The sequence below is a fragment of the Nerophis ophidion genome, linkage group LG25 (genome assembly GCF_033978795.1).
Source record: "Nerophis ophidion isolate RoL-2023_Sa linkage group LG25, RoL_Noph_v1.0, whole genome shotgun sequence".
In the NCBI taxonomy this organism is placed as follows: Eukaryota; Metazoa; Chordata; class Actinopteri; order Syngnathiformes; family Syngnathidae; genus Nerophis; species Nerophis ophidion.
This window is the reverse complement of record NC_084635.1, coordinates 38,802,917-38,829,511: the sequence shown is the minus strand read 5'-3', so window position 1 is coordinate 38,829,511 and position 26,595 is coordinate 38,802,917. Positions and strand designations below refer to the sequence as shown.

Here is a 26,595-nt window from a genome sequence, read left to right as displayed (position 1 = left end):
CAGAATCGGTGACAAAGGACAGCCTTGGCGGAGTCCAACCCTCACTGGAAATGTGTTCGACTTACTGCCGGCAATCCGGACCAAGCTCTGGCACTGATCATACAGGGAGCGGACCGCCACAATAAGACAGTCCGATACCCCATACTCTCTGAGCACTCCCCACAGGACTTCCCGAGGGACACGGTCGAATGCCTTCTCCAAGTCCACAAAGCACATGTAGACTGGTTGGGCAAACTCCCATGCACCCTCAAGAACCCTGCCCAGAGTATAGAGCTGGTCCACAGTTCCACGACCAGGACGAAAACCATACAGTTCCTCCTGAATCCGAGGTTTGACTATCCGGCGTAGCCTCCTCTCCAGTACACCTGAATAAACCTTACCGGGAAGGCTGAGGAGTGTGATCCCACGATAGTTGGAACACACCCTCCGGTCCCCCTTCTTAAAGAGAGGAACCACCACCCCGGTCTGCCAATCCAGAGGTACCGCCCCCGATGTCCACGCGATGCTGCAGAGTCTTGTCAACCAAGACAGCCCCACAGCATCCAGAGCCTTAAGGAACTCCGGCCGGATCTCATCCACCCCTGGGGCCTTGCCGCCGAGGAGCTTTTTAACTACCTCAGCAACCTCAGCCCCAGAAATAGTAGAGTCAACCACAGATTCCCCAGGCACTGCTTCCTCATAGGAAGACGTGTTGGTGGGATTGAGGAGGTCTTCGAAGTATTCCCTCCACCGATCCACAACATCCGCAGTCGAGGTCAGCAGAACACCATCCCCACCATACACGGTGTTGATAGTGCACTGCTTCCCCTTCCTGAGGCGGCGGATGGTGGTCCAGAATCGCTTGGAAGCCGTCCGGAAGTCATTTTCCATGGCTTCCTCGAACTCCTCCCATGTCCGAGTTTTTGCCTCCGCGACCGCTGAAGCTGCACACCGCTTGGCCTGTCGGTACCCGTCCACTGCCTCCGGAGTCCTATGAGCCAAAAGGACCTGATAGGACTCCTTCTTCAGCTTTACGGCATCCCTCACCGCTGGTGTCCACCAACGGGTTTTAGGATTGCCGCCCCGACAGGCACCAACAACCTTGCGGCCACACCTCCAATCAGCCGCCTCGACAATAGAGGTGCGGAACATGGTCCACTCGGACTCAATGTCCAGCACCTCCCTCGTGACATGTTCAAAGTTCTCCCGGAGGTGTGAATTGAAACTTTGTCTGACAGGAGACTCTGCCAGATGTTCCCAACAGACCCTCACAATGTGTTTGGACCTGCCAGGTCTGTCCGGCATCCTCCCCCACCATCGCAGCCAACTCACCACCAGGTGGTGATCGCTAGAAAGCTCCGCCCCTCTCTTCACCCGAGTGTCCAAAACATGAGGCCGCAAATCCGATGACACAACTACAAAGTCGATCATGGAACTGCGGCCTAGGGTGTCCTGGTGCCAAGTGCACATATGGACACTCTTATGTTTGAACATGGTGTTTGTTATGGACAAACTGTGACGAGCACAAAAGTCCAATAACAAAACACCACTCGGGTTCAGAGCCGGGCGGCCATTCTTCCCAATCACGCCTCTCCAGGTTTCACTGTCATTGCCAACATGAGCGTTGAAGTCTCCCAGTAGGACAAGGGAATCACACGGGGGAGTATTGCCTCGAGTGTACATGTACATATATATACATATATATATATATATATATATATATATATATATATATATATATATATATATGTATATAGACACAAATATATTTATATATATAAAATATATATATATTTATACATTCATATGTATATGTTAATATATACATATGTTAAGTAGAGAATATATATAGTATATATATGTACATACATCTATATATACATATACATATGTATATATACATATATACACATATATATATATTTATATATAAAATACTATATTTATATATTCATATATAGATGCATATGTAAATATATACATATGTTTGGTAGAGAATATATATTGTATGTAATATAATATGTATATAATAGTGTATGTGTTTATGTTGCATATATATAGATGTGGTGTAGCAGGCTGCAGGATGACTTGGAGTGTAATGTAGCGTGTGACAGATGGTCATATTTCATGTTTAGCACATTGACTTCTGCTCACTCAGCTCAGTCACCAAAATAACACATGAGATGAATATTCATGAATCATTTTACAATGTTGGAAGATGATGTCGCACTTCCTGTTGTTGATAACAAATATTTCAAAATCCTGCATTACAAACACTTCCTTTGAATATTTTCATGGAAAAAAAACAAAAAAAACCATATATATATATATATATATATATATATATATATATATATATATATATATATATATATATATAAATATATATATATATATATATATATATAAATATATATATATATATATATACATATATACATATATATATATATATATATATATATATATTAGGGGTGGGCAAATTAATGCGTTAATTACGCATTAACTCATCAATCTATTAACGCCGACAATTATTTTATCGCACATTTGCGTATGTTGTTTACATGCTTTTATTTTGTTAACGCCTTTTCTTAACAAATTGCGTGGAGGGGCTCTTGGTAAAGATGGAACATTTGGCAAAAATAGCGGACAATTCTGCAAATGTCATGGCTGGCTTACAGCGTGGTCACTCCGGGATCACTTACGACCGCCAGACAATTCTGAATGTGGATAGATCGGGCCGTTTTGGACTGAATGAGGCGTGCTTGCTAGAGCGGCTAGCTAGCATGGGAATACTTTGCCGGCTACATCCAGCGGCCTGTGAAGCAGCGAAGTATTTGTGTTGTCTGTCTATTTATGAATAATGCAGACCAGGAGTGTTGGCTGAGTTCTTAACGTTTGCTTTCAGAGCGTGCATATCACAACATACAAGATGCCGTCATGACGACACACAACCTATACCGGGCTACCGCGCATGATCTTCACTCCTGTTGCATGCTGGGTAGGGTAGTTCTTTTTTTCCCTGGCTCATAACATCACAATATAGTACCATGTATATGATGCGTTCAGTTTATCAAAGCACCAAGCAAACATTCGGAAAATTCCCATCATATCAATTCCAATTTTAAGTGCACTACGCAGAATAAACACAACATTATTAATATTGCTACTACGGATAATTTGATCAAATATTCCCTAAAACAGCCCACTACCTATAATATAGGTTTTTTAAACATAAGATCCCTGATAAAAAAAATGTTTCTGCTGTTACCTCAGAAATTGCCTGTTCAGATGTTATGATTGTGGCTCAGAGATTTGTATGTAGATTATATTTATTTTCCATAACAAACAGGATAACTTAAATACCCTGGCAGTGGCAATAAGCTTAAATGTTTGTATTTGCATTTTTGGAGTTGATTTTCATCAAATATGCTATTTAACTGCTACTGTTTAACAAGGACTGATTTAAATTGTGTTTGCACAACAGATGTTTTGGCGCTTTTGTTCATGTGGGAGAATATTCCAATAAAGGTGCACTACACACTACTTTTGAATTCATTATTGGGCTTTGCGTATACAATGCAGTTAATCGCGATTAATTGGAGAAATAGTGCGATTAACTTTGATTAAAATCGTTGCCCAGCCCTAATATATATATATGATTATTATTATTACCATGGATTATATGTAGATATGTTGTGTGATGAAGTGATGTTTGTCATGAAGTCAGAATGTATGTTTTAGTTGGGCTTCCGACCTGGCATGCAGTCCACTCCACGAACTGAGGAGGAGGAGGAGGAGGAGGAGCCAATGGGGGAGGAGTCAGTGGGTGCCACGCCTCCATCACAGTCACAGTTGCAGGATTTGCTGGTCCAGGCTTCGGTTGTCTCCTCCTCCAAAAACATCATCATAAATCATCAAGGACATATCTTGGAAAATGACTTGTTTTTTCTTCCGGAAAGAGAAAAGTACAATGTGAACAAGTGGGGCAAAAAAGTATTTAGTCAGCCAGCGATTGTGCAAGTTCTCCCACTTAAAATGATGACGGAGGTCTGTCATTTTCATCATAGCTACACTTCAACTGTTAGAGACAGAATGTGAAAATAAAAATCCAGGAATTCACATTGTAGGAATTTTAAAGAATTTATTTGTAAATTGTGGTGGAAAATAAGTATTTGGTGACTTCAAACAAGGAAGATCTCTGGCTCTCACAGACCTGTAACTTCTTCTTTAAGAAGCTCTTCTGTCCTCCACTCGTTACCTGTATTAATGGCACCTGTTTGAACTCGTTATATGTATAAAAGACACCTGTCCACTGCCTCAAACAGTCAGACTCCAAACTCCACTATGGCCAAGACCAAAGAGCTGTCGCAGGACACCAGGAAAAGAATTGTAGACCTGCACCAGACTGGGAAGAGTGAACCTACAATAGGCAAGCAGCTTGGTGTGAAAAAAACAACTGTGGGAGCAATTATCAGAAAATGGAAGACATACAAGACCACTGATAATCTCCCTAGATCTGGGGCTCCTCGCAAGATCTCATCCCGTGGGGTCAAAATGATCATGAGAATGGTGAGCAAAAATCCCAGAACCACACGGGGGGACCTGGTGAATGAGCTGCAGAGAGCTGGGACAGACGTAACAAAGGTTACCATCAGTGACGCACTTTGCCGACAGGGAATCAAATCCTGCAGTGCCAGACGTGTCCCCCTGCTTAAGCCAGTGCATGTCCAGGCTCATCTGAAGTTTGCCAGAGAGCACATGGATGATACAGCAGAGGATTGGGAGAATGTCATGTGGTCAGATGAAACCAAAATATAACTTTTTGGTAAAAACTCAACTTGACGTGTTTGGAGGAAGAAAAATACTGAGCTGCATCCCAAGAGCACCATACCTACTGTGAAGCATGGGGGTGGAAACATCATGCTTTGGGCTATTTTTCTGCTAAGGAGACAGGACGATTGATCCGTGTTAAGGAAAGAATGAATGGGGCCATGTATCGTGAGATTTTGAGCCAAAACCTCCTTCCATCAGCGAGAGCTTTGAAGATGAAACGTGGCTGGGACTTCCAGCATGACAATGATCCCAAACACACCACCTGGGCAATGAAAGTGTGGCTCCGTGAGAAGTATTTGAAAGTCCTGGAGTGGCCTAGCCAGTCTGCAGACCTCAACCCCATAGAAAATCTGTGGAGGGAGTTGAAAGTCCGTGTTGCTCGGCAACAGCCCCAAAACATCACTGCTGTCGAGAAGATCTGCATAGAGGAATGGGCCAAAATACCAGCTACTGTGTGTGCAAACCTGGTAAAGACCTATAGTAATCGTTTGACCTCTGTTACTGCCAACAAAGGTTATATTACAAAGTATTGAGTTGAATTTCGTTATTGACCAAATACTTATTTTCCACCATAATTTACAAAGAAATTATTTAAAACTCCTACAATGTGAATTCCTGGATTTTTTTTCACATTCTGTATCTCACAGTTGAAGTGTACCTATGATGAAAATTACAGACCTCTGTCATCATTTTAAGTGGGAGAACTTGCACAATCGCTGGCTGACTAAATACTTTTTTGCCCCACTGTATATATATATATATATATATATATATATATATATATATATATATATATAATAACTGTCAGATCAGTCCCCAGAATGTTACTGTACAAATAATGACATTTGCAGTGGAAGAAACAGAAGGAGATGCAGATGAAGACACCGAAACAGATGCGGAGGAGGAGACTGAAGGAGTTGCAGAAGAAGAGACCAGAGAAGATGCGGAGGAAGAGATTGAAGGATTTCCAGAAGAAGAGACCGGGGGAAATGCGAAGGAAGAGACTGAAGGAGTTGCAGAAGAAGAGACCGGAGGTGATGCGGAGGAAGAGACTGAAGCAGATGCGGATGAAGAGACCGAAGCAGATGCGGAGGAGGAGACTGGAGAAGATGTGGAGGAAGAGACTGAAGGAGCTGCAGAAGAAGAGACCATAGGAGATGCGGAGGAAGAGACTGAAGGAGCTGCAGAAGAAGAGACCGGAGGGGATGCGGAGGAAGATACCGGAGGTGATGTGGAGGAAGAGACTGAAGGAGTTGCAGAAGAAGAAACCGGAAGTGATGAGGAGGAACAGACTGAAGGAGTTGCAGAAGAAGAGACCGGAGGAGATGCGGAGGAAGAGACTAAAAGAGTTACAGAAGAAGAGACCGGAGGTGATGCGTAGGAAGAGACTGAAGGAGTTACAGAAGAAGAGACCGGAGGAGATGCGGAGAAAGAGACCGGAGGTGATGCGGAGGAAGAGACTGAAGGAGTTGCAGAAGAAGAAATCGGAGGAGATGCTTAGGAAGACACTGAAGGAGTTGCAGAAGAAGAGACCGGAGGAGATGCAGAAGAAGAGACCAGAGGAGATGCGGAGGAAGAGAATGGTGGAGATGCAGAGGAAAAGACTGAAGGAGTTGCAGAAGAAGAGACTGGAGGAGATGCGGAGAAAGAGACCGGAGGTGATGCGGAGGAAGGTACTGAAGGAGTTGCAGAAGAAGAAATCGGAGGAGATGCGGAGGAAGAGACTGAAGGAGTTGCAGAAGAAGAAATTGGAGGAGTTTCGGAGGAAGAGACTAAAAGAGTTACAGAAGAAGAGACCGGAGGTGATGCGTAGGAAGAGACTGAAGGAGTTGCACAAAAAGAAACCGGAGGAGATGCGGAGAAAGAGACCGGAGGTGATGCGGAGGGAGAGACCGGAGGAGATGCAGAGGAAGAGACTGAAGGAGTTGCACAAAAAGAAACCGGAGGAGATGCGGAGAAAGAGACCAGAGGAGATGCGGAGGAAGAGAATGGTGGAGATGCAGAGGAAGAGACTGAAGGAGTTGAAGAAGAAGAGACAGGAGGAGATGCGGAGGAAGAGACCGGAGGTGATGCGGAGGAAGGTACTGAAGGAGTTGCAGAAGAAGAAATCGGAGGAGATGCGGAGGAAGAGACTAAAAGAGTTACAGAAGAAGAGACCGGAGGTGATGCGTAGGAAGAGACTGAAGGAGTTGCAGAAGAAGAAACCGGAGGAGATGCGGAGAAAAAGACCGGAGGTGATGCGGAGGAAGAGACTGAAGGAGTTGCAGAGGAAGAAATCGGAGGAGATGCGGAAGAAGAGACTGATGGAGTTGCAGAAGAAGAAACCGGAGGAGATGCGGAGGAAGAGACCGGAGGTGATGCGGAGGAAGAGACTGAAGGAATTGCAGAAAAGAAAATCGGGGGAGATGCGGAAGAAGAGACTGAAGTAGATGCAGAAGAAGAGACCATAGGAGATGTGGAGGAAGAGACCAGAGGAGATGCAGAAGAAGAGACTGGAGGAGATGCGGAGGAAGGGAGTGGAGGAGATGTGGAGGAAGAGCCTGGAGGAGATGCAGAAGAAGAGACCGGAGGAGATGCGGAGGAAGGGAGTGGAGGAGATGTGGAGGAAGAGAATGGAGGAGAAGTGGGGGAAGAGACTGAAGGAGATATGGATGCAGAGAGTGGAGGAGATGTGGAGGCAGAGAGAGGAGGAGATGTGGAGGAAGATACTGGAGGAGATACGGAGCTAGTATTGAGTGTTTGGATGGATGGATGAGTGTGCTGGGTCTGTAAGAGCATGTATCGGACCCTTCGCCCTCACTGGATGGATTCTAGCTCCTCCGCATGGGCCGCACATGGACTGAGCGCTAGTGGGCAGCCTAGGATGGAGTCAGCTCTCTTGGTTGCTTTGTTGGGTCTGTTCCTGTCTCTGAGTTTGTGATTGAATATTTGTATGTAGACTCAAATCATACCTCTTGAGCGTGGCTGAAGATGACTGATCCATATGATCCATGCGACGATTGACACGATGCATGTGATCCACATACGATCCCCATGATGCCCCGGCAGATGGTCGCAGACAGAATCATGCGGTGAAGCACAGATGACAAACAAAGATCATATTTAGTCTTTGCTGCAGACAAATCGTGTCAACATGGGAGATGATACTTTTTGATATGAGTAGACTACATATGAATATTTTGACATCAGCAGAGTAGATATGAAATGGAGAAGTACCGTGAGTTGGCAGCAGAAGCAGCAGGGCGAGCAGCACCTTGACAAACATCTTGCAGTCTTCTCACCAAACTCAGCACGGCAGCAGCGATGTCAAATCTGGATTAGAATAATCCATAAATCCATAAATCACAACTGCTGCTCATCTCACTAAGCTCCTCCCACTACGTACACACACACACACACACACGCATGCCTAATGTGTGTGTGTGTGTGTGTGTGTGTGTGCGTGCTTCAGTTGATGGTCAACAGTAAAGCTTCAACAGTTTATGGATTTATGTAATTCAAAAGAAAAAAATGATGATTACTATCCTGTTCTTTGGGGGAATAATTGATCAAACAGTAAGTTTAAATATGCAGACATAGTTTCTGCACGGCTGCTGCAAGAGAGCACACGTGACTCGTGTTAGGAAAAAAGAATGAAGGTTTTGGCAAGCGGAAACATCTTGTTTTATTTGACCCACTCTATGTGTAATATCTGATTATTGGATCAATCTATAATTCATAGATCAAAATAATGGTGGAAGTACACAATACTAACATAACACTACATTGTCAAATCTAATTATTTTTAAATCTTCATCGTACTTCATTCTAATTAGTAAAATGCACTTAAAAACACTTGACTTTAGTTTGAAATATGTTAACTCACAATGATCTTGTTCATATTACATCATGACAGCAGTAGCGTAGTAGTCCTAAGTATTCATTAAGTACCACCATCATGACAACATTAAATACAGTAGTGTAGTAGACCTAAGTATTCATTAAGTACCACCATAATGACAACATTAAATACAGTAGTGTAGTAGACCTAAGTATTCATTAAGTACCACCATCATGATAACATTAAATACAGTAGTGTAGTAGACCAAAGTATTCATTAAGTGCCACCATAATGACAACATGAAATACAGTAGTGTAGTAGACCTAAGTATTAATTAAGTACTACCATAATGACAACATTAAATACAGTAGTGTAGTAGTCCTAAGTATTCATTAAGTACCACCATCATGACAACATTAAATACAGTAGTGTAGTAGACCCAAGCATTCATTAAGTAACAACATAATGACAACATTAAATACAGTAGTGTAGTAGAAATAAGTATTCATTAAGTACCACCACAATGACAAAATTAAATACAGTAGTTTAGTAGACCTAAGTATTCATTAAGTACCACCATCATGACAACATTAAATACAGTAGTGTAGTAGACCCAAGCATTCATTAAGTAACAACATAATGACAACATTAAATACAGTAGTGTAGTAGAAATAAGTATTCATTAAGTACCACCACAATGACAAAATTAAATACAGTAGTGTAGTAGACCTAAGTATTCATTAAGTACCACCATCATGACAACATTAAATACAGTAGTGTAGTCGACCTAAGTATTCATTAATTACCACCATCATGACAACATTAAATAAAGTAGTGTAGTAGACCTAAGTATTCATTAAGTACCACCATCATGACAACATTAAATACAGTAGTGTAGTAGACCTAAGTATTCATTAAGTACCACCATCATGACAACATTAAATACAGTAGTGTAGTAGACCTAAGTATTCATTAAGTACCACCATCATGACAACATTAAATACAGTAGTGTAGTCGACCTAAGTATTCATTAATTACCACCATCATGACAACATTAAATAAAGTAGTGTAGTAGACCTAAGTATACATTAAGTACCACCATCATGACCAACATTAAAATACAGTAGTGTAGTAGACCTAAGTATTCATTAAGTACCACCATAATGACAACATTAAATACAGTAGTGTAGTAGACCTAAGTATTCATTAAGTACCACCATAATGACAACTTGAAATACAGTAGTGTAGTAGTCCTAAGTATTCATTAAGTACCACCATCATGACAAACTTTAAAATACAGTAGTGTAGTAGACCTAAGTATTCATTAAGTACCACCATCATGACAACATTAAATACAGTAGTGTAGTAGACCTAAGTATTCATTAAGTACCACCATAATGACAACATACAGTAGTGTAGTAGACCTAAGTATTCATTAAGTACCACCATAATGACAACTTGAAATACAATAGTGTAGTAGACCTAAGTATTCATTAAGTACCACCATCATGACAACATAAAATACAGTAGTGTAGTAGACCTAGGTATTCATTAAGTACCACCATCATGACAACATTAAATACAGTAGTGTAGTAGACCCAAGTATTCATTAAGTAACAACATAATGACAACATTAAGTACAGTAGTGTAGTAGACCTAAGTATTCATTAAGTACCACCATAATGACAACATTAAATACAGTAGTGTAGTAGACCTAAGTATTCATTAAGTACCACCATAATGACAACATTAAATACAGTAGTGTAGTAGACCTAAGTATTCATTAAGTACCACCATCATGACAACATTAAATACAGTAGTGTAGTAGACCTAAGTATTCATTAAGTACCACCATAATGACAACATTAAATACAGTAGTGTAGTAGACCTAAGTATTCATTAAGTACCACCATAATGACAACATTAAATACAGTAGTGTAGTAGACCTAAGTATTCATTAAGTACCACCATCATGACAACATTAAATACAGTAGTGTAGTAGACATAAGTATTCATTAAGTACCACCATTATGACAACTTTAAATACAGTAGTGTAGTAGACCTAAGTATTCATTAAGTAACAACATAATGACAACATTAAATACAGTAGTGTAGTAGACCTAAGTATTCATTAAGTACAACCATCATGACAACATTAAATACAGTAGTGTAGTATACCTAAGTATTCATTAAGTACCACCATAATGACAACATTAAATACAGTAGTGTAGTAGACCTAAGTATTCATTAAGTACCACCATAATGACAACATTAAATACAGTAGTGTAGTAGACCTAAGTATTCATTAAGTACCACCATAATGACAACATTAAATACAGTAGTGTAGTAGACCTAAGTATTCATTAAGTACCACCATCATGACAACATTAAATACAGTAGTGTAGTAGACCTAAGTATTCATTAAGTACCACCATAATGACAACATACAGTAGTGTAGTAGACCTAAGTATTCATTAAGTACCACCATAATGACAACTTGAAATACAATAGTGTAGTAGACCTAAGTATTCATTAAGTACCACCATCATGACAACATAAAATACAGTAGTGTAGTAGACCTAGGTATTCATTAAGTACCACCATCATGACAACATTAAATACAGTAGTGTAGTAGACCCAAGTATTCATTAAGTAACAACATAATGACAACATTAAGTACAGTAGTGTAGTAGACCTAAGTATTCATTAAGTACCACCATAATGACAACATTAAATACAGTAGTGTAGTAGACCTAAGTATTCATTAAGTACCACCATAATGACAACATTAAATACAGTAGTGTAGTAGACCTAAGTATTCATTAAGTACCACCATCATGACAACATTAAATACAGTAGTGTAGTAGACCTAAGTATTCATTAAGTACCACCATAATGACAACATTAAATACAGTAGTGTAGTAGACCTAAGTATTCATTAAGTACCACCATAATGACAACATTAAATACAGTAGTGTAGTAGACCTAAGTATTCATTAAGTACCACCATCATGACAACATTAAATACAGTAGTGTAGTAGACATAAGTATTCATTAAGTACCACCATTATGACAACTTTAAATACAGTAGTGTAGTAGACCTAAGTATTCATTAAGTAACAACATAATGACAACATTAAATACAGTAGTGTAGTAGACCTAAGTATTCATTAATTACCACCATAATGACAACATTAAATACAGTAGTGTAGTAGACCTAAGTATTCATTAAGTACAACCATCATGACAACATTAAATACAGTAGTGTAGTAGACCTAAGTATTCATTAAGTACCACCATAATGACAACATTAAATACAGTAGTGTAGTAGACCTAAGTATTCATTAAGTACCACCATAATGACAACATTAAATACAGTAGTGTAGTAGACCTAAGTATTCATTAAGTACCACCATAATGACAACATTAAATACAGTAGTGTAGTAGACCTAAGTATTCATTAAGTACCACCATCATGACAACATTAAATACAGTAGTGTAGTAGACCTAAGTATTCATTAAGTACCACCATTATGACAACTTTAAATACAGTAGTGTAGTAGACCTAAGTATTCATTAAGTAACAACATAATGACAACATTAAATACAGTAGTGTAGTAGACCTAAGTATTCATTAATTACCACCATAATGACAACATTAAATACAGTAGTGTAGTAGACCTAAGTATTCATTAAGTACAACCATCATGACAACATTAAATACAGTAGTGTAGTAGACCTAAGTATTCATTAAGTACCACCATCATGACAACATTAAATACAGTAGTGTAGTAGACCCAAGCATTCATTAAGTAACAACATAATGACAACATTAAATACAGTAGTGTAGTAGAAATAAGTATTCATTAAGTACCACCACAATGACAAAATTAAATACAGTAGTGTAGTAGACCTAAGTATTCATTAAGTACCACCATCATGACAACATTAAATACAGTAGTGTAGTCGACCTAAGTATTCATTAATTACCACCATCATGACAACATTAAATAAAGTAGTGTAGTAGACCTAAGTATTCATTAAGTACCACCATCATCACCAACATTAAAATACAGTAGTGTAGTAGACCTAAGTATTCATTAAGTACCACCATAATGACAACATTAAATACAGTAGTGTAGTAGACCTAAGTATTCATTAAGTACCACCATAATGACAACTTGAAATACAGTAGTGTAGTAGACCTAAGTATTCATTAAGTACCACCATCATGATCACATTAAATACAGTACTGTAGTAGACCTAAGTATTCATTAAGTACCACCATAATGACAACATTAAATACAGTAGTGTAGTAGACCTAAGTATTCATTAAGTACCACCATCATGACAACATTAAATACAGTAGTGTAGTAGACCTAAGTATTCATTAAGTACCACCATTATGACAACTTTAAATACAGTAGTGTAGTAGAGCTAAGTATACATTAAGTACCACCATAATGACAACTTTAAATACAGTAGTGTAGTAGACCTAAGTATTCATTAAGTACCACCATTATGACAACTTTAAATACAGTAGCGTAGTAGACCTAAGTATTCATTAAGTACCACCATTATGACAACTTTAAATACAGTAGTGTAGTAGAGCTAAGTATACATTAAGTACCACCATCATGACCAGCATTAAAATACAGTAGTGTAGTAGACCTAAGTATTCATTAAGTACCACCATAATGACAACATTAAATACAGTAGTGTAGTAGACCTAAGTATTCATTAAGTACCACCATCATGACAACATTAAATACAGTAGTGCAGTAGACCTAAGTATTCATTAAGTACCACCATCATGACAACATTAAATACAGTAGTGTAGTAGACCTAAGTATTCATTAAGTACCACCATCATGATCACATTAAATACAGTAGTGTAGTAGACCTAAGTATTCATTAAGTACCACCATCATGACAACATTAAATACAGTAGTGTAGTAGACCTAAGTATTCATTAAGTACCACCATAATGACAACATCAAATACAGTAGTGTAGTAGACCTAAGTATTCATTAAGTACCACCATCATGAAACACAGTAGCGTAGTAGGCCAAAGTACTAATAGTTTTTTTTATACAAAAACTGTCAAATGTAAAAAAAAAAAAAACAAATAATAAAATCTGCAGTGGCCCCTCCTCTCTTGTTTGGCCCCGCCTCTCCCCAAAGTTGTGCAAAAAGCTACTAGCTAACAACCATAGCAACACAGACTTAAAGTCAAATATCATATTTTCATGTCAGACGAAACCTGCAGGTAGCAAAATATTGACTTTCATTTTCAGGAGGAAGCTGCAAACTTTGCAATCACTGCCTTTGTCATTTCATTCTATGATACATCTATTTATATCTACATCTAGTATTTATATGAACATATATGATATCTATTTATATCTACATCTAGTATTTATATGAACATATATGATATCTATTTATATCTACATCTAGTATTTATATGAACATATATGATATCTATTTATATCTACATCTAGTATTTATATGAACATATATGATATCTATTTATATCTACATCTAGTAATTATATGAACATATATGATATCTATTTAGATCTACATCTAGTATTTGTCACGCCTGTAAATCTGGTTTTATGTTTGATCATGTTTTGTTTTGTTTTCTGGACTCTTGTTCCGTTTTTTCACTTCCTGGTTTGTTTTGTTACCATGACAACTCATTGATTTTCACCTGTCCCTGCTAGCCACGCCCCTGCCCTCAGTCCCACACCTGTTCCTACTGATCACAGCCACTACTTAAGTCATGTTCTTTCCGTCCATCAGTCTGGGAACATGAACTATCTTTGTATTCTCCCACCTTTGCTGCTCATTGCTTCCTGCCACTGATCACCTGCCACTGATCACCTGCCATTGATCACCTGCCACTGATCACCTGCCACTGATCACCTGCCACTGATCACCTGCCACTGATCACCTGCCATTGATCACCTGCCACTGATCACCTGCCACTGATCACCTGCCATTGATCACCTGCCACTGATCACCTGCCACTGATCACCTGCCACTGATCACCTGCCACTGATCACCTGCCATTGCTTCCTGCCACTGATCACCTGCCACTGATCACCTGCCATTGCTTCCTGCCACGCTCCTTGCTGTTTATGCCTCACTTTTTTGTCACAGTAAGTCTTTGTTTGTAATGATGTTTTTGATAGTATCTTTTGGTTGTTTTGTAGATTGTATTGCCATTGTGCTGTTTTTGTTCTAAGTTTTAGCATAGATTATTATCTGCCGTCGAGCATGCTTTTCGTTTTGCATTTTTGTGTTTTGAAACAATATGTACCTGAATTCTCGCCTGGCTCGTCCTGTAATCTCTCTGCGTCGGAGGAGTCAACCAAATCCATGTCTCGGTTTGATAGTATTCATATAAACCACTATGATATCTATTTATATTTACATCTAGTATTTATATAAACTTATATGATATCTATTTATATCTACATCTAGTATTTATATAAACCACCATATTTATTTATATTTACATAAACTTCTATGATATCTATTTATATCTACATCTAGTATTTATATGAACATATATATCTATTTATATCTACATTTAGTATTCATATAAACCACTATGATATCTATTTATAATTACATCTAGTATTTATATAAACTTCTATGATATCTATTTATATCTACATGTAGTATTTATATAAACCACTATATCTATATTTACATGTGAAGTGAATTATATTTATATAGCGCTTTTCTCAAGTGACTCAAAGCGCTTTACATAGTGAAACCCAATATCTAAGTTACATTTAAACCAGTGTGGGTGGCACTGGGAGCAGGTGGGTAAAGTGTCTTGCCCAAGGACACAACAGCAGTGACTAGGATGGCACAAGCGGGAATCGAACCTGCAACCCTCAAGTTGCTGGCACGGCCACTCTACCAACCGAGCTATAAACTTCTATGATATCTATTTATATTTACAACTAGTATTTATATAAACTTCTATGATATCTATTTATATCTACATCTAGTATTCATATAAACCACTATATCTATTTATATTTACATCTAGTATTTATATAAACTTCTATGATATCTATTTATATCTACATCTAGTATTTATATAAACCACTATATTTATTCATATTTACATACATTTATATGATATCAATTTATATCTACATCTACTATTTATATAAACTTCTATGATATCTATTTATATCTACATCTAGTATTCATATAAACCACTATATCTATTTATATTTACATCTAGTATTTATATAAACTTCTATATCTATATCTACATTTAGTATTTATATAAACCACTATATCTATTTATATTTACATCTAGTATTTATATAAACTTCTATATCTATTTATATCTACATTTAGTATTTATATAAACCACTATGATATCTATTTATATCTACATTTAGTATTTATATAAACCACTATATCTATTTATATTTACATCTAGTATTTATATAAACTTCTATATCTATTTATATCTACATTTAGTATTTATATAAACCACTATATCTATTTATATCTACATCTAGTATTTATATAAACTTCTATGATATCTATTTGTATCTATCTCTAGTATTTATATAAACCACTATGATATCTATTTATATCTACATCTAGTATTTATATAAACCACTATATCTATTTATATTTACATCTAGTATTTATATAAACTTCTATATCTATTTATATCTACATCTAGTATTTATATAAACCACTATATCTATTTATATTTACATCTAGTATTTATATAAACTTCTATGATATCTATTTATATCTACATCTAGTATTTATATAAACTTCTATATCTATTTATATCTACATCTAGTATTTATATAAACCACTATATCTATATTTACATACACTTCTATATCTATTTATATCTACATCTAGTATTTATATGAACATATATATCTATTTATATCTAAATCTAGTATTCATATAAACCACTATGATATCTATTTATAGTTACATCTAGTATTTATATAAACGTCTATATCTATTTATATCTACATTTAGTTTTTATATAAACTTCTATATCTACTTCTATCTACATCTAGTATTTGTATAAACACCAATGATAACTATTTATATCTACATCTAGTATGTATATAAATATACATGTTATATCTAGTTATCTATATCTACATCTAGTGTGTGTGTGTGTATATATATATATATATATATATATATATATATATTTACATTTATTTATTTATTTATTTATGACACACGTATTATATATATATATCTAGTTACATATATCTATGGCTGACGTGACCCAGATCGGAAGTAAGTTTCACACGAGCATTATCCTAATTAGTTGCTCAATAAGAAGAATATAATTTTACATGATCGATTGAAAAAAAAAAAAATGTTTATGGTAAATATGTTTAGTCTTGCGAGGTAAATAAAAGGATTTGTGAGAGGAAGGAAAGACCACATCTTGTGGGTAAGTCGCCATTTTAGGCAGCTGAGAGAAAGTAAGAAAAGTCTTCATGAAGTTACACAAATGTGACAAAACATCAACAACAACATCAACATTTGAGGATGGAGGAGGACGCGGCACCATCTTTGTCGCCGCCTACTACACGCCCTTCTCCTTCTCCTTCTTCTCCTCTTTCTTCTTCTTCTTCTTCTTCTTCCTCTTCTTCGTCCACTTGGTTGACTTTGGCGCCAAATAAAAAGCTGTATTTGAAGTCCAACATGGCGGAGAGAAAAGACGCAGCTTAGAAGACGAGCACACCTGAAGACTCATCATAATAATAACATGTGACTATTGGACTGTGCAGGTAGGACTACGTTATTATTATTAGTAGTAGTAGTAGTCGTATTATTATTGTAACAACCAGGACACTCGGCTACATTATTCCTATTATTATTATTATTATTATGTGTTGCATGTAGGACGAGTGACGTCCTGGCTTGTTTTATTCCCACACGGCTTGAAAAAGTGCTCTCTATGTTTCCATGGCAGCGAGTCATGCGTTTTAGTCATGTTTGAAATGAAAATGTTTTGGTTTGTAAAAATTAGCATCAGATATTAGCATGGCTGTTCTAATGTTCATCCATGAATGTTTGTTTGCCTGGACCTTTTTATTTCTGTTTCATAGTTTCCATACAGTCAATCAATCAATCTTATTTAGCCCTAAATCACAAGTGTCTCAAAGGGCTGCACAAGCCACAACGACACCCTCGTTTCAGAGCCCACATCAGGGCAAGGAAAAACTCAACCCAATGGGATGACAATGGGAAACCTTGGAGGGGACCGCAGATGTGAGGACCCTCTCTGGGCGACCTGTGCTATGGACGTAGGTACTGTAGATCTAACTTAATAATGAGAGTCCAGTCCATAGTGGATCTAACATAATAGTGAGAGTCCAGTCCATAGTGGATCTAACATAATAGTGTGAGAGTCCAGTCCATAGTGGATCTAACATAATAGTGTGAGAGTCCAGTCCATAGTGGATCTAACATAATAGTGGGAGTACAGTCCATAGTGGATCTAACATAATAGTGAGAGTCCAGTCCATAGTGGATCTAACATAATAGAGTCCAGTCCATAGTGGATCTAACATAATAGTGAGAGTCCAGTCCATAGTGGATCTAACATAATAGGGAGAGTGCAGTCCATCGTGGATCTACAATAATAGTGAAAGTCTAGTCCATAGTGGATCTAACATAATAGTGAGAGTCCAGTCCATAGTGGATCTAACATAATAGTGTGAGAGTCCAGTCCATAGTGGATCTAACATAATAGTGTGAGAGTCCAGTCCATAGTGGATCTAACATAATAGTGAGAGTCCAGTCCATAGTGGATCTAACATAATAGTGTGAGAGTCCAGTCCATAGTGGATCTAACATAATAGTGTGAGAGTCCAGTCCATAGTGGATCTAACATAATAGTGAAAGTTCAGTCCATAGTGGATCTAACATAATAGTGAGAGTGCAGTCCATAGTGGATCTAACATAATAGTGTGAGAGTCCAGTCCATAGTGGATCTAACATAATAGTGTGAGAGTCCAGTCCATAGTGGATCTAACATAATAGTGAGAGTCCAGTCCATAGTGGATCTAACACAATAGTGAGAGCCCAGTCCATAGTGGATCTAACATAATAGTGTGAGAGTCCAGTCCATAGTGGATCTAACATAATAGTGTGAGAGTCCAGTCCATAGTGGGTCTAACATAATAGTGAAAGTTCAGTCCATAGTGGATCTAACATAATAGTGAGAGTGCAGTCCATAGTGGATCTAACATAATAGTGTGAGAGTCCAGTCCATAGTGGATCTAACATAATAGTGTGAGAGTCCAGTCCATAGTGGATCTAACATAATAGTGTGAGAGTCCAGTCCATAGTGGATCTAACATAATAGTGTGAGAGTGCAGTCCATAGTGGATCTAACATAATAGTGTGAGAATCCAGTCCATAGTGGATCTAACATAATAGTGTGAGAGTCCAGTCCATAGTGGATCTCACATAATAGTGAGAGTCCAGTCCATAGTGGTTCTAACATAATAGTGAGAGTCCAGTCCATAGTGGATCCAACATAATAGTGAGAGTCCAGTCCATAGTGGATCCAACATAATAGTGAGAGTCCAGTCCATAGTGGATCTAACATAGGTGTGACAGTCCAGTCCATAGTGGATCCAACATAATAGTGAGAGTGCAGTCCATAGTGGATCTAACATAATAGTGAAAGTCCAGTCCATAGTGGATCTAACATAATAGTGTGAGAGTCCAGTCCATAGTGGATCTAACATAATAGTGAGAGTCCAGTCCATAGTGGATCTAACATAATAGTGAGAGTCCAGTCCATAGTGGGGCCAGCAGGAGACCATTCCGAGTGGAGACAGGTCAGCAGCGCAGACGTCCCCAACCGATGCACAGGTCCACCCTGGGTCCGGACACTGGACAGCCAGCGCTTCATCTGTGGCCACTGGACCTGTGTCCCCCCCTCCACAAAGGAAAGGGGGGCAGATCAGAAAAGAGACGGCAGATCAACTGGTCTAAAAGGGGGGTCTATTTAAAGGTTAGAGTACACAAATGAGTTTTAAGATGGGACTTAAATGCTTCTACAGTCACTGTATACAGGCGCACATGGCGTGTGTGTGTGTGTGTGTGTGTGTGTGTGTGTGTGTGTGTGTGTGTGTGTGTGTGTGTGTGTGTGTGTGTGTGTGTGTGTGTGTGTGTGTGTGTGTGTGTGTGTGTGGCAGCAAACCTTTTATTATAATTGCACTTGCTATGTACTGCACATATTGCAAGTGCAATTTCAATGTTTATGATGTGCATTCATTAGGGAAACAAAGCAGCAAATGGTTGTTTACTTCAATGATTTCCCCTGAAACGTGCAGTGTGGTTATAAAGTGTATTTTCTTTCATTGATTTGATTTGATATTTGGAATTTGTCAAGGCAAAGCCCGCCATTCCTGAATAGTCTGAACAGTTTGAAGTTGGAAGGCTTTGAATGTGGAAGAAAATTTAATGCTGCACCTGTAATGACCACCTGTTTCTCCCTAGTGCTGTGGTGAGTGTGCGGACACCTCATGTCACACCTGCAATGTGACACACCTTTTTCCCTTTCGTCTGACTTCAGGGCCCGCTTGCTGCTCATCATGGGATGTGGCGCCTCTGTTGCCATAGAAACACACATGCCGAGAGGTGAGGCGGGTGCACCAAATTTGTTCACTTCCAACATGATTTTCTTTTACTTTGAGCATTCAAACACTCCATCCTTTAGTCCATGGGTGCCCACACTTTTTCTGCAGGCGAGCTACTTTTCAATTGACCAACTCGAGGGGATCTACCTCATTTATATATATATCATTTATATTTATTTATTTATGAAAGAGGCATTTTTGTAAACAAGTTAAATGTCTTTAATGATAATACAAGCATGTGTAACACATATAGATGTCTTTCTTTCACGAAGACAAGAATATAAGTTGGTGTATTACCTGATTCTGATGACTTGCATTGATTGGAATCAGACAGTAATGATGATAACGCCCACATTTTCAAATGGAGGAGAAAAAAAGTTGTCCTTTCTGTACAATACCACATGAAAGTGGTTGGTTTTTGGCATCTAATTCATCCAGCTTCCATACACTTTACAAGAAAAACATTGGCGGCAAATTCCGTAGCTTGCTTGATTGACATTCACGGCACCCGAGGGTCTTGTGAGATGACGCTGGCTGCTGCCAGTTCATTATTATGAAAAAATGACAGAGAGGAAGGCGAGAAACACTTTTTATTTCAACAGACTTTCGCGCCGTCCCTTCCGTAAAAACTCTAAAGGCCGACTGCACATTTCCTATCTTCACAATAAAAGCCCTGCTTCATGCTGCCTGCGCTAACAAAATAAGAGTCTCGGAAAGCTGGCGTGCACATCACTTGTGCTTTCTGAGGGATCGCTTGTGCACGCCAGTTTTCCGAGACTCTGTATTTAGTTAGCGCAGGCAGCATGAAGCAGGGCTTTTATTGTGAAGATAGGAAATGTGCAGTCGGCCTTTAGAGTTTTGACGGAAGGTACGGCGCGAGAGTCTGTTGAAATAAAAAGTGTTTCTCGCCTTCCTCTCGGTCATATTTTCATAATAATGATCTTGCAGCAGCCAGCGTCATCTCACAAGACCCTCCGGTACCGTGAATGTCATTTAAGTGACGTCTTGGTGAAGATTAATGATCACTAATTTTTAGGTCTATTTTTTTTAAAAGCCTGGCTGGAGATCGACTGACACACCCCCCGCGGTCGACTGGTAGCTCGCGATCGACGTAATGGGCACCCCTGCTTTAGTCATTCAAATACAAAAGTCATATTTAATGTTTTTTTTCTTCAAAATAAGGTGATTGATTGTATTTTTAAATCCAACCTGGTTCAGATATTCCAGCATGTGTTGAAGTATTTTTGAGCATATTTAACAATACCGTGGTAATGATGATAATAACAACGGGGTTGGGACGGCGTGGTGCGGTGGTAGAGTGCCCGTGTCAGCAACCTGAGGGTTCCTGGTTCGATCCCTACCTTCTACCAACCGAGTCACATCCATTGTGTCCTTGAGCAAGACACTTCACCCTTGCTCCTGATGAGTGGTGCTTAGGGCCTTGCATGGCAGCCCCGCCATCAGTGTGTGAATGTGATAATAGTGTCAAAGTGCTTTGAGTACCTTGAAGGTAGAAAAGCACTATACTAGTATAACCCAATTTACCATTTAAAGGACAAAGATAATTGTGCTCGCAGTAAGGGTGATATGAAAGGTTGCTATGGTTACATCACCACTAAAGTGCCGCCATTGACACAACGGATGGAAATATGAATGGCAACTAGGAGCTTGTCGCTACAATAATTCATGCTCTTCTAACTCTTACTGTTACCAGGGACGCAACCTTGAAGGGGGCGTGGTTTTAAGGGATTAGATTAGACCAGACCTGCGCAAAATATGGCCCGCAGGCTACATGAGGCCCATTAAGACTTTCAATCCAGCTCGCCGGACGTTTTACATCATTTTTTTAGACTTTTCACATCAAAAGTGTATTTGCTTTTATGATGTGCAGTGATGTTTTTAAATGAGCGTCAGTCTTGAACTATACAAAGTACAAACCCCGTTTCCATATGAGTTGGGAAATTGTGTTAGATGTAAATATAAATAGAATACAATGACTTGCAAATCCTTTTCAACCCATATTCAGTTGAATGCACTACAAAGACAACATATTTGAGCTTCAAACTCCATAAACGTATTTTTTTTTTTGCAAATAATAATTAACTTGGAATTTCATGGCTGCAACACGTGCCAAAGTAGTTGGGAAAGGGCATGTTCACCACTGTGTTACATCACCTTTTCTTTTAACAACTCTCAATTAACGTTTGGGAACTGAGGAAAATAATTGTTGAAGCTTTGAAAGTGGAATTCTGTCCCATTCTTGTTTTATGTAGAGCTTCAGTCATTCAACAGTCCGGGGTCTCCGCTGTCCTATTTTACGCTTCATAATGCGCCACACATTTTCAATGGGAGAAAGGTCTGGACTGCAGGTTGGCCAGGAAAGTACCCACACTCTTTTTTCATGAAGCCACGCTGTTGTAACACGTGCTGAATGTGGCTTGGCATTGCCTTGCTGAAATAAGCAGGGGCGTCCTTGAAAAAGACGGCGCTTAGATGGCAGCATATGTTGTTCCAAAACCTGTATGTACCTTTCAGCCTTAATGGTGCCTTCACAGATGTGTAAGTTAGCCATGCCTTGGGCACTAATGCACCCCCATACCATCACACATGCTGGCTTTTCAACTTTGCGTGCATAACAGTCTGGATGGATCGCTTCCCCTTTGGTCCGGATGACACAATGTCAAATATTTCCAAAAAACAATTTCAAATGTGGACTCGTCAGACCACAAAACACTTTTCCACTTTGCATCAGTCCATCTTAGATGATCTCGGGACCAGAGAAGCCAGGGGCATTTCTGGATGTTGTTGATAAATGGCTTTCGCTTTGCATAGTAGAGCTTTAACTTGCACTTACAGATGTAGCGACCGACTATTTAGTGACCGTGGTTTTCTGAAGTGTTCCTGAGCCCATGTGGTGATATCCCTTAGAGATTGATGTGGGTTTTTGATACAGTGCCGTCTGAGGGATGGAAGGTCACGGTCATTCAATGTTGGTTTCCGGCCATGCCGCTTACGTGGAGTGATTTCTACAGATTCTCTGAACCTTTTGATGATATTATGGAGCGTAGATGTTGAAATCCCGAAATTTCTTGCAATTGCACTTTGAGAAAGGTTGTTCTTAAACTGTTTGACTATTTGCTCACGCAGTTGTGGACAAAGGGGTGTACCTCGCCCCATCCTTTCTTGTGAAAGACTGAGCATTTTTTGGGGGAAGCTGTTTTTATACCCAATCATGGCACCCACCTGTTCCCATTTAGCCTGCACACCTGTGGGATGTTCCAAATAAGTGTTTGATGAGTATTCCTCAACTTTATCAGTATTTTTTGCCACCTTTCCCAACTTCTTTGTCACGAGTTGCTTGCATCAAATTCTAAAGTTAATGATTATTTGCACACAAAAAAAAGTTTATCAGTTTGAACATGAAATATGTTGTCTTTGTAGCATATTCAACTGAATATGGCTTGAAAAGGATTTGCAAATCATTGTATTCTGTTTATATTTACATCTAACACAATTTCCCAACTCATATGGAAACAGGGTTTGTATCTCAATGGTTGAAATCTGCACTTATGAGTGTTTTAGGAGTTATTCGGGTCATGTAGGTCAGTGGTCCCCAAACACCGGGCCGCGGCCCGGTACCAGGCCGCAGAAGAATTTTTTCCAAAAAAAAAAAAAAATTTAAGAAATTAAATTTTTAAATTGTTTTTTTTTAATTAAATCAACATAAAAAACACAATATACACTTACAATTAGTGCACCAACCACAAAAACCTCCCTTTTTCATGACAAAAACGTCTCTTTTTCATGACAAAGAAGAAAGGAAAAAAAAAAAGGACCCCGACCCCGCCTTAGGGTTAGGGTTATTTCCTAGTATAGCAGATACTACACTACTGTAATCATGCTCAGGTATTATGAAATCTCGATCAAATTCATGCACTCAGACAGTCAGCTTGAATGGACTAATTATAAATATTTGTTCTCTCATTAACCTTTTTTAGCATAATGTAAGTAGTTGTTCATCAATTTGATGGACATGGCCACGCCCACGCTGCTACCTGACTGATGGTTGTGATCTCTTCTTTTTAATGAGTGTTGTTCCTCTCCAAGGTCTTGTCATTTGCTTAATTTTTCCAGCCCGCCTGTTGCTTGTGTCCTCCCCTGTGTCTCGTTAACGCCCCCACTCTTTGACACTCATTTCAATCAATTAACACTTCTGTGTTTCTTCACACAGACCAAGCTGCAAAAACCCCCAGTCCGGCTCTGAGTAAGACCAGTTCTTTTCTACACATCACTAGTCTATCTCAACATAAATGAGTTCTTTCATTTACGACTGATGAATATTATTACAATCTTATAATATATGTATATGTTTTTATTAGGGCTGAGCAACGATTAAAAATTTCAATCAAAGTTAATCGCACTATTTCTCCGATTAATTGCGATTAACTGCATTGTATACACAAAGCCCAATAATGAATTCAAAAGTAGTGCGTAGTGCACCTTTATTGGAATATTCTCCCACATGAACGAAAGCGCCAAAACATTTGTTGTGCAAACACAATTTAAATCAGTCCTTGTTAAACAGTAGCAGTTAAATAGCATATTTTATGAAAATCAACTCCAAAAATGTAAATGCAAACATTTAAGCTTATTGCCACTGCCAGGGTATTTAAGTTATCCTGTTTGTTATGGAAAATAAATATAATCTACATACAAATCTCTGAGCCACAATCATAACATCTGAACAGGCAATTTCTGAGGTAACAGCAGAAACATTTTTTTTTATTAGGGTCTTATGTTTTAAAAAACCTATATTATAGGTAGTGGGCTGTTTTAGGGAATTTTGGATCAAATTATCCGTGGTAGCAATATTAATAATGTTGTGTTTATTCTGCGTAGTGCACTTAAAATAATTATGACCATATCTAGGAATTGATATGATGGGAATTTTCCGATTGTTTGCTTGGTGCTTTAATAAACTGAACGCATCATATACATGGTACTATATTGTGATGTTATGAGCCAGGGAAAAAAAGAACTACCCTACCCAGCATGCAACAGGAGTGAAGATCATGCGCGGTAGCCCGGTATAAGTTGTGTGTCGTCATGACGGCATCTTGTATGTTGTGATATGCACGCTCTGAAAGCAAACGTTAAGAACTCAGCCAACACTCCTGGTCTGCATTATTCATAAATAGACAGACAACACAAATACTCCGCTGCTTCACAGGCCGCTGGATGTAGCCGGCAAAGTATTCCCATGCTAGCTAGCCGGTCTAGCAAGCACGCCTCATTCAGTCCAAAACGGCCCGATCTATCCACATTCAGAATTGTCTGGCGGTCGTAAGTGATCCCGGAGTGACCACGCTGTAAGCCAGCCATGACATTTGCAGAATTGTCCGGTATTTTTGCCAAATGTTCCATCTTTACCAAGAGCCCCTCGACGCCGAAGTACATCCGGGAGATGCCATCTTGTTAAGAAAAGGCGTTAACAAAATAAATGCATGTAAACAACGTACGCAAATGTGCGATAAAATAATTGTCGGCGTTAATAGATTGATCAGTTAACGCATTAATTTGCCCACCCCTAGTTTTTATATATATATATATATGTATATATGTATATATGTATATATGTATGTGTATATATGTTTGTATATATGTATATGTATGTATGTGTATATATATATGTATATATATATATATATATGTATATGTATACATACAATGTGTATATATATATATTTGTGTGTGTATGTATATATAATATGTGTGTGTGTGTGTGTGTAGAGTATATGTAAAAAATATGTTTTTAAATGGAAAAAAAAAAAGTTTAAGCCAGTTGCTGCTCATTTCCTAGTCCAGTAAGCAGTGGGGTGGCATGCATGTGCAGAGTGGGCAGTTGTGATGTGAATTATATTTATATAGCGCTTTTCTCAAGTGACTCAAAGCGCTTTACATAGTGACACCCAATATCTAAGTTACATTTAAAGCAGTGTGGGTGGCACTGGGAGCAGGTGGGTAAAGTGTCTTGCCCAAGGACACAACGACAGTGACTAGGATGGCACAAGCGGGAATCGAACCTGCAACCCTCGAGTTGCTGGCACAGCCACTCTACCAACCGAGCTATGCCGCTGTTACATTTGCATAGATTGAAACATTGAAACATTTTGCTTCGTCAACATAGGCCCGTAACTAAAAAACAGTTTTAGCCGCTGAACTCAGAGGAAAAAATGGCTTGTTGGTTTGAGAGAAACACGCTAAAAGGAAGGAT

At 38.6% G+C, this 26,595-nt stretch overlaps 3 protein-coding genes across 6 annotated transcripts in view; 1 reads left to right on the top strand and 2 right to left on the bottom strand.

The window, feature by feature from the left end:
• The window catches only part of LOC133542889 (retinoschisin-like), a 33,818-nt gene extending 25,671 nt beyond the window's left edge, over nucleotides 1-8,147 (bottom strand). Inside the window, 3 exon segments of the mRNA XM_061887131.1 lie at nucleotides 3,737-3,872; nucleotides 7,767-7,789; nucleotides 8,032-8,147. Coding sequence (XP_061743115.1) covers nucleotides 3,737-3,872; nucleotides 7,767-7,789; nucleotides 8,032-8,080 — 208 coding nt within the window. The 5' untranslated portion in view covers nucleotides 8,081-8,147.
• Nucleotides 5,620-6,693, bottom strand: LOC133542821 (platelet binding protein GspB-like; the record flags this gene model as incomplete). The annotated part of the gene is made up of 2 exons (XM_061887011.1): nucleotides 5,620-6,275; nucleotides 6,321-6,693. Coding segments are annotated over 2 exons (1,029 nt in total), but the record flags the coding sequence as incomplete, so codon positions are not given.
• A 9,076-nt stretch (nucleotides 8,148-17,223) lies between the features above and the next one.
• Nucleotides 17,224-26,595, top strand: part of ppef1 (protein phosphatase, EF-hand calcium binding domain 1) — a 33,710-nt gene continuing 24,338 nt past the window's right edge. For 3 of the 4 annotated variants that reach the window (XM_061887346.1, XM_061887345.1, XM_061887344.1), the window contains exons 1-3: nucleotides 17,229-17,453; nucleotides 20,258-20,322; nucleotides 24,553-24,585. In XM_061887346.1, the coding sequence (XP_061743330.1) occupies nucleotides 20,282-20,322; nucleotides 24,553-24,585 (74 nt within the window). In that variant the 5' untranslated portion in view covers nucleotides 17,229-17,453; nucleotides 20,258-20,281. Of the gene's footprint in view, nucleotides 17,454-20,257; nucleotides 20,323-24,552; nucleotides 24,586-26,595 lie in introns of all 4 variants that reach the window. The other variant, XM_061887347.1, reaches the window with a different exon arrangement.